Source organism: Eschscholzia californica, unplaced genomic scaffold (assembly GCF_041429995.1).
Source record: "Eschscholzia californica isolate CP2 unplaced genomic scaffold, dmEscCali1.0.p SCAF_5, whole genome shotgun sequence".
Lineage (NCBI taxonomy): Eukaryota > Viridiplantae > Streptophyta > Magnoliopsida > Ranunculales > Papaveraceae > Eschscholzia > Eschscholzia californica.
Genome location: NW_028238472.1, coordinates 51,924,594 through 51,933,857, shown reverse-complemented (window position 1 = coordinate 51,933,857; position 9,264 = coordinate 51,924,594). Strand labels below are relative to the sequence as shown.

At 41.0% G+C, this 9,264-nt stretch overlaps 1 protein-coding gene across 1 annotated transcript; it reads left to right on the top strand.

Annotated features, from left to right (window-relative positions):
* The first annotated feature begins 2,448 nt into the window (after positions 1–2,448).
* On the top strand, positions 2,449–8,985 carry LOC147540423 (calnexin homolog). Its single transcript, XM_086643220.1, has 3 exons — positions 2,449–2,568; positions 8,166–8,223; positions 8,306–8,985. The coding sequence occupies exons 1-3, from the start codon at positions 2,449–2,451 to the stop codon at positions 8,983–8,985; spliced, it is 858 nt and encodes a 285-aa protein (XP_086499346.1).
* The last annotated feature ends 279 nt before the right edge of the window (positions 8,986–9,264 follow it).

Here is a 9,264-nt window from a genome sequence, read left to right as displayed (position 1 = left end):
AGGAAAGAGAGAGTTGGTTGGTTGCTATGCAAGAAGAGATGGAGTCTCTTCACAAGAACAAGACATGGGAGGTTGTCCCATTGCCCGAAGGTAAGTCTGTTATTGGTTGTAAATGGGTGTACAAGAAGAAAGAGGATTCTTCCGAGATCAAGGGTACAAGGTATAAGGCAAGACTAGTGGCCAAGGGTTATGCACAGAAAGAAGGGGTCGACTACAATGAGATTTTCTCACCGGTCGTGAAACATACTTCTATTCGGGTGCTATTGAGTATTGTTGCTCACAGTGATCTTGAGCTAGAACAACTCGATGTTAAAACCGCCTTCTTGCACGGAGATTTGGAAGAAGAAATTTATATGGCTCAACCTGAGGGATACAAGGTTGAGGGTAAAGAAAATCAAGTATGTCGTTTGAGGAAATCTCTTTACGGATTAAAACAATCCCCTCGCCAGTGGTACAAACGATTTGATTTTTTCATGCTAAAGCATGGTTTTCGCAGAAGTGACTATGATTGTTGTGTATACATCAAAAAGCTTCGCGAAGGTGACTTTATTTATCTCTTTTTATATGTGGATGACATGCTTATTGCTTCTCGAAGCATGGTGGAGATAAATAAGTTGAAATCTCAACTCAGTCAAGAGTTTGAGATGAAAGACATGGGCGCTGCAAAGAAGATACGGGGAATGGAGATTAAGAGAGAGCGGTCAAGTAAGAAACTGTACTTGAATCAGAAAGGTTACATCGAACGAGTAGTTTCTCGATTTGGGATGCAGAATGCGAAGGCGGTGTCAACACCTTTGGCACCACACTTCAGGCTCTCGGGAAAACAATCTCCCACTACTACGGTGGAGAAGGATCATATGGATTGTGTACCGTATGCTAATGCAGTTGGCAGTTTGATGTACGCTATGGTGTGTACTCGTCCGGATATTTCACAGGCGGTCAGTGTAGTTAGTAGGTTTATGGCAAACCCGGGAAAGACACATTGGGAAGCTGTGAAGTGGGTCTTGAGGTACTTGAAGGGTACTGTTGATACGGGTTTGTGCTTTGGTGGAGACACATGTCAGGTAAGCGGTTATGTTGACTCGGATTATGCTGGCGATCTAGATAGAAGATGATCTACTACTGGTTATGTATTTAAGGTACATGGTGCTCCAGTTAGTTGGCGATCGATGTTACAATCTACAGTCGCGTTATCTACTACGGAGGCCGAGTATATGGCTATGGCCGAGGGTGTGAAGGAAGCATTGTGGTTGTGGGGTCTTCTGGATGATCTAGGGATTAAGCAGCAGTGTGTAGATGTATAGTGTGATAGTCAAAGTGCAATCCACTTGGCGAAGAATCAGGTTCATCATGCTCGTACTAAGCATATCGATGTCAGGTATCACTTTGTACGAGATGTCATAGAGGAAGGTGATGTTTCTCTCATGAAGGTACACACAGATGAGAATCCCGCAGACATGTTGACTAAAGTGGTGACGTGTAGCAAGTTTCAGCATTGCTTGGAATTGCTACAAATCGGCTCGTGTTAAGTTTCCCGAAAGGGCGTAATGGCGACAAGGTAATCTTTATGTGAAGGGTAGGTAGAACTACGGTAGGCTTGATCCTGTAAAAAGGTACGCAGGCAACCATGGTCATATGGTGCAGTCGGATGAAGTTACAAGAAGCAGATATATCTTACAAGGAGTATCCTGGTGTTCGTCCAAAATTTGAAGTATATCAAATTGTGTACGAGGTAGAGAATTGTGAGAGGCAGTTTCAAAATAGGTAAAGGCGGTTTCCTCCCAAATTGGCATCAATTGGTGGTTTCTAAAAAATAGGCAGTTTCCTCTCAATTGGCATCAATTGGTGAGGGTCGGTTCCACCGACTCCAATTTTTGGGAAACCTTTGGGGTTTGAGAGCCTATTGAACATCAACCAACAAACAACTCAACAACAACTCTTTCTAGAGAGAGTTAGATAGAGAGCAAGTGAGAGAGACTTTGTTCATAGTTTTGAGCGGTGTTTAATTTCTCGGTCGTCGAAGATTTGGTATAGAAGGTTAATTTCTATACGGTACCATCTTGGGACGAACTTGCGGATTGTGTTAGTCGTCTTCATCTATCCTTCAATAAAGATTTCTTGTTCGCCCGAGGACGTAGGCTTTAAAGCCGAACCTCGTTAATTTCTGTTTGCATATTTGATTTTGACTTAGCTTTTCGATTAATCTTCATAATCGGATCAATTTCTATGATAGGTTCGATAGCTTCCGCGACTTTTAGTTATAACAAGTAATTTGGTAAGTTGTTTCCTTGCATTTCTCATCTAACCCATATTTATAAAGATCTAACACTCTGAGTTTTAATGGCGCATTTTCACTTTTTCTTCAAATAGGTTGGGATCCTTGATTGTTGTTGAGTTCATAATAGTTCTTCTTCTACTACTGATCATGGGTAGTGATTGTTTTTCAAAATGACAGAACTTTTGAGGTCGAATTTCGAAGTAGTAATGGTGAACTACAAATTTCCTTTACGAGCGTTTCTGACTTTGATTGCTTTATCTACTATTTTCCGGATATGCGATTCAGATGTGGTAAGAAAATTTCCGCGCAAAATTTTGTTATATGGTGGGGTCAAGTAGGTGGTGAGAATTAATTTCATTTGAAATGAAATTCTCATGTTTCTTCAGTGACAGAAGAAAGAAACTCAAAGTAAATCTTCTTCCTGGATTTGAGGAAGAAATTGCCTCCTACACATTAAATGAAGAAGACTTTGTTGCATGGCATTTATAGCTTTGTCTTCTGATCTTCCGGGTAAGAAAGCTATAAATAGCCATACCCATTCTCAACTTCATCATCCCATTTTCTCAAGTCTCCTGGATAAGTGAGAGAGTGAGAAAGAGTGTGAGATCAGAGAGTTGAGTGAGTGTGTGAGGGTGAGAGTTGTAGTGATAAGATATTGTAATCGGGGAGTGCACTAGACTTTGTGTACGGTAACTCGGGTAAGTTGTAACTTCATATTCATAGTGGATTTGCTTGGTGCGGCTGAAAGAGGACGTAGGACTTGCTCCGAACCTCTATAAATCTTGTGTGTCATTATTCTTTATTTGCTTCGTGGTTATGTTTGATTTATTCACCATTTCATCCAAGATCCTGGTTTTCCGCATTAGAGAAAAACTCTAAGTAGACTGATCACCTATAAAGAGTGGTTATTTTTCTCAACAACTGGTATCAGAGCTTCCGGGTTAGGAATTGCTGAATTTTTCTGTTGTCGGTGGACGGAGTTACTATTCACGTGAATAGTGTTTTGACGTGAATAGTGTTTTTCGGCGTGAATAGTGTTTTCGCCGTGAATAGTGTTTATATCGGTGTTGGAGCTATGGATGATAAATCAGATAACGTTGCAAGGGTCTGGGTTTTCAACGGTAAAAATTTCTCATATTGGAAATCACAGATGGAAGATTATTTATATGAGAGAGATCTTCATGCTCCATTACATGGAGTGGATAAGAAGGGTAAACTCGATGATGAAGAATGGGCTATTCTTGACCGCAAGTGTGTTGGCGTGATCCGTAGGTGTCTTACGGAGGAAGTTTACAACAATGTCGAAGAAATATCTACAACAAAGGACTTAATGGACACTTTGGAGAGACTCTATCAGAAGTCGTCAGCCTCAGGTAAAATTATGTTGTGTGAACAATTATTTAATTTAAAAATGAATGAAGGCGAGACAGTATCTGCTCACCTTGGAAAGTTTAAATCAATTATCTCCCAACTTTCTAAGGTTGACATTACATTTTCGGATGAGGTTAAAGCATTAAGGTTGTTATCATCATTACCGTCGAGTTGGGACACGGCTGTGACGTCTATAAGCAACTCGGCGGGTAGTGAAAAACTAATGCTAGAAAATGTAACGGCTATGATACTCGGTGAAGAAGAGAGGAGACTAGAACGAGGCTACACTGCTTCTAGCTCTTCTTCAGGATCCGTCTTAAGCATGCAATATGATAGAGGCAGGAATTTTAATAAAAATTCAGATAAATCTAAAGGTAAATTTAGAGGCAAATCTAGGGGGAGATCAAAATCTAGACCTAGAGGTGTGTGTTGGACATGTAATAAAGAAGGGCACATGAAGAAAGACTGTCCAGAAAGAAAGGGTGCTAACAATACGGGAAACAGGGGTGATCAAGAGGTCCATGTAGTTGCAGCTGCAGAGGACGATGCAGTCTTCATTGTTAATGACAACAATGTGATTACCGAGAGTTTCCTATTACTCTCCGAAGACGGTATGAACGAGTCTTGGATAGTAGACTCAGGAGCTTCTTTCCATGCTACAGGAAATAAGGGGATCATGACCTCTTACAAGGAAGGGAACTTTGGCCAAGTCTTCCTTGGTGATGGTGAAGCATGTGATATCATCGGTGTAGGTGATGTGAACATGAAAGTCAATGGTTCGACGTGGAAGCTGAAAGATGTGCGACATGTTCCAAATTTGACGAGGAACTTGGTTTCTGTGGGCTAAGTTTGTGACGACGACTGTGAGGTTCACTTTTCTAAGACAAATTGGAAAGTGACCAAAGGAGCTATGGTATTAGCTCGAGGACTTCGAAATGGTACTCTCTACCGAGCTTCAGAAAGACCTACTCTAGCAGTGGCTAGCAGTGTTGAAGATGTCAGACTATGGCACAAAAGGTTGGGACATATGAGTGAGAAGAACATGAAGATTCTGCATTCGGCGGGTCATTTGCCGGAGGTAAAATCTGTAGAAATGGGCTTTTGTGAAGAATGTGTTCTGGGAAAGCAAAAGCGGGTGAGTTTCAACAGAAGCGGCAGAAGCTTAAGAAAAGAAAAGTTGGACTTGGTTCATACAGATGTATGGGGACCAGCTGATGTCTCTTCTCATGGTGGTACTCAATACTTTGTTACCTTCATCGATGACCACTCGAGAAAGGTATGGATTTATTTTCTGAAACATAAATCTGACGTGTTTGATGCATTTCAGAAATGGAAGGCATTGGTTGAAACAGAAACTGGTCTGAAGCTAAAATGTATAAGGTCAGATAATGGTGGTGAGTATGACAAGAAGGAATTCTTACAGCTCTGTGCTACTAATGGGATACGTATGGAGAGGACGCTCCCAGGGACACCACAGGAGAATGGAGTAGCTGAGCGTATGAATTGGACACTAAATGCACGAGCAAGGTGCATGAGACTGCAATGCGGGTTGCCTGAAGCTTTTTGGGCACAAGCTTTAGAAACGGCTGCTTATTTAATCAATCGGACACCCAACAGTCCATTAGATATGAGGATTCCAGAAGAGGTTTGGACCGGCAAGAAGGTAAACCTCTCTTATCTGAAAGTTTTCGGATGTGTTGCTTATGTTCATCTTAATCCTACAGAAAGGAAAAAGATAGGGCCACAGGCAAAGAAATGCATTTTCATTGGTTATGGAGGTGATGCATTTGGATATAAATTGTGGGACTATGAAAGTCACAAGGCAATCCGGAGCAGGGATGTAACCTTCAATGAAGATGTATTATACAAGGACAAGGATGCAACACAGATCATAGGTGAAGGATCAATTACTCAAGTCGACAAAGAAAAATATGTTGACATGGGTGATACTACAGGGATGACAAGTAGAGTGGTGGAAGAAGTAGAGACTCCAGGTGAAGAGGAATCTCAGATGCAACAGGGAGACACTCCACAAGCAGTGGGAGTTTCTTCCCCAGCTCCACAGGACCAGTCAGGTGTTCAGACCGAGACATCTACGGTGTTCGTCCCAAGGAGATCATCACGTGTACCAAAGCCGAATCCAAAATATGTTAATGTGATGGATCATTTGTTACTGACAGATGATGGTGAGCCAGAACATTTTGATGAAGCACTACAAGATGAGGACTCAAGCAAGTGGGAGTTTGCCATGAAAGACGAGATGGATTCACTTGTGCAGAACAACACATGGGTGTTGGCAAAATTACCAAGAGGTAAGAAGGCATTGGAGAACAAGTGGGTTTATCGGAGAAAGTCTGAAGCAAATGGTGACATTCGCTACAAAGCGAGATTAGTAGTGAAGGGGTTTCAGCAGAAACCAGGTATTGACTACAATGAAATATTCTCCCCAGTTGTGAAGATGACAACAATCAGAGTGGTACTCGGTCTAGTGGTTTCAGAAAATCTCTTCCTTGAACAGCTAGATGTAAAGACAACATTTCTTCATGGAGACCTTGATGAAGAAATTTACATGAAGCAGCTAGCTGGATTCGTTGAAGAAGGAAAGGAGGAGATGGTATGCAAGCTTCAAAAGAGCTTGTATGGTTTAAAACAGGCCCCAAGGCAATGGTACAAGAAGTTCGATAACTTCATGCTCAGGAACAACTACTCAAGATGTAACGCAGATCATTGTTGCTATGTTCGAAGGTTTGATTCTGGTTACATCATTTTGTTACTATATGTTGATGATATGTTAGTGGCTGGAACATCTCTACAGGAAATCAAGAACTTGAAGGGTCAGTTGGCAGGTGAATTTGCCATGAAAGATCTTGGTGAAGCTCGACAAATTCTTGGCATGAGAATCAGCAGGGACAAGTCTAAGGGTACACTTATGCTCAGTCAAGCTGAATATATTGAACGGGTTCTGAAAAGGTTCAATATGGAGGGTGCCAAACCAGTCGGTATGCCAATTGGAAGTCATTTCAAGCTTTCCAAGTTGCAGAGTCCTGTGACAGATGTGGAAAAAGAATTTATGGCAGGTGTGCCATATGCATCAGCCATTGGGAGTCTTATGTACGCTATGGTGTGCACAAGACCAGATATTGCCCATGCAGTGGGAGTAGTGAGCAGGTATTCTAGCAATCCTGGTAAGCAGCACTGGGAAGCGGTGAAGTGGATTCTCAGGTACTTGAGAGGTTCCACCAATGTACCTTTATGCTATGGACGGGGAAATTCTGTTTTAAATGGATATGTAGATGCAGACTTCGCAGGTGACCTTGATAAAAGGCGAAGTACGACAGGGTATGTTTATACCTTGGGATCGACTGCAGTGAGTTGGAACTCACGGTTACAGAAGCTGGTAACATTGTCAACAACTGAAGCAGAGTATGTAGCAGTGACAGAAGCAAGCAAGGAGATGATATGGTTGAAAGGTTTATTAGCAGAGTTGGGGCACGAGAAGAAGAATAGTATTTTGTACAGTGATAGTCAGAGTGCTATTCATCTTGCCAAGAACTCAGCCTATCATGCAAGGACAAAGCATATAGATATTCGTTACCATTTCATTCGGTCGCTTCTTGAAGATGGTGAGCTACTACTGGAAAAGATTCTTGGTTCGAAGAATCCAGCAGACATGTTAACCAAAGGGGTCACAATTGAAAAGCTGAAGCTCTGCAAGGCTTCAGTAGGACTCTCAGTCTGAGAGAGCCGGATAGCCGCATCAGGAAGGTTATGTTAGCACCAATCCAAGTTGAAAGAGAAGTGGTATGTTCTACAACTCAAAGTTCACTGGTTCATTTGACCCCAAGTGGGAGATTGTTATATGGTGGGGTCAAGTAGGTGGTGAGAATTAATTTCATTTGAAATGAAATTCTCATGTTTCTTCAGTGACAGAAGAAAGAAACTCAAAGTAAATCTTCTTCCTGGATTTGAGGAAGAAATTGCCTCCTACACATTAAATGAAGAAGACTTTGTTGCATGGCATTTATAGCTTTGTCTTCTGATCTTCCGGGTAAGAAGGCTATAAATAGCCATACCCATTCTCAACTTCATCATCCCATTTTCTCAAGTCTCCTGGATAAGTGAGAGAGTGAGAAAGAGTGTGAGATCAGAGAGTTGAGTGAGTGTGTGAGGGTGAGAGTTGTAGTGATAAGATATTGTAATCGGGGAGTGCACTAGACTTTGTGTACGGTAACTCGGGTAAGTTGTAACTTCATATTCATAGTGGATTTGCTTGGTGCGGCTGAAAGAGGACGTAGGACTTGCTCCGAACCTCTATAAATCTTGTGTGTCATTATTCTTTATTTGCTTCGTGGTTATGTTTGATTTATTCACCATTTCATCCAAGATCCTGGTTTTCCGCATTAGAGAAAAACTCTAAGTAGACTGATCACCTATAAAGAGTGGTTATTTTTCTCAACAAATTTTATGACAGGAAACTAAAAATGGGTCGGTTTGAATCGTTTGATTTAAAATACAGGTGTTTAATGAGTCCTTTAGAGAACCATTTGTGAAGAAATGGAATGATGGATATGAAGGTAATTTGTTGGTTATTCTTTACTCATAATCATTCTAATTCTTCTTGTATTCGTTATCTAATTTCAAATGTTAAGTGTGCAGGTGATATCGAATTTTCAGGTGTACCCAAGCATGCCAAAATTGACTTGGGTGTGAGAGAGCTCAGTGCGAACGTCATATTTGTTGTGTTGCAGTTTGAGATTCGTCTAGAAAAGGGACTTGAATGTGGTGGTGCATACCTAAAATTAAAATACCTTACACTTGAAGAGGTTGAATTGAAACTTGAAGAATACGAAAACTCTTCGTACTCAATCATGTTTGGACTTGATAAATGTGGAGATAAGGTTCGCTTTGTTTTGAAGCAGAAGAACCCAAGGAGTGGGGAATACGTCGAGCACCACCTTAAGTCCCCTCCAACTGTTCCCTCGGACAAACTCTCCCATGTCTATACTGCGATTTTGAAGCCTAACAGTGAGTTGCTGATTCTGATTGATGGGGAGCAGAAGAAACATGCTAATTTTATGAACCAAGATGACTTTGAACCACCATGTATCCTACCTGATGGGGGCGAAGGAGCAAAACTCCCAGACCTAGAAGCAGTAAAGGCTGAGGTAAGTTGTTATTTTCAGAAAAAGATAGCTGACCTTCTATTCAAGCTTTTCGAAATCTTGAAGATGTTCAAGTATAAAATCGAACTAGATTCTCGCTCCCAGAATACTATTATCTCACTTACCGTTTGCTATGATCAGCTCTGCTTTTTCAACTGGAACTACGAGATCTAGATGATGAGATAATAGTAGTACTAGGTACTAAATTTGTTGTAGCTTCTCTAGTGTCATAAGTTATACTAGGTGTACTAAATGTTGTTCAAGACTGAAGAAAAGAAAATTGAATTGTCATAGGTCACATTTGTATGGGTGAATATTAGGTACTAAATTTGTTTCCTATATATGTCTACTTTTTTCTTTTATGTTGAAAGTATGTTTATTTAGATGATATGAGAGTAAATGTTGATAAATGAAAACAGTTCATGCTTAAACTGATTCGAATCTCGATTTGCA

Bases quoted from the DNA above. Each gene is read 5' to 3' on its own strand.
- LOC147540423 (XM_086643220.1), top strand. From the start codon at position 2,449: ATGACAGAACTTTTGAGGTCGAATTTCGAAGTAGTAATGGTGAACTAC. The intron at 2,569-8,165 runs GTAAGAAAATTT...TTTAAAATACAG, and splicing joins GGATATGCGATTCAGATGTG to GTGTTTAATGAGTCCTTTAG. The intron at 8,224-8,305 runs GTAATTTGTTGG...TTAAGTGTGCAG, and splicing joins ATGGAATGATGGATATGAAG to GTGATATCGAATTTTCAGGT.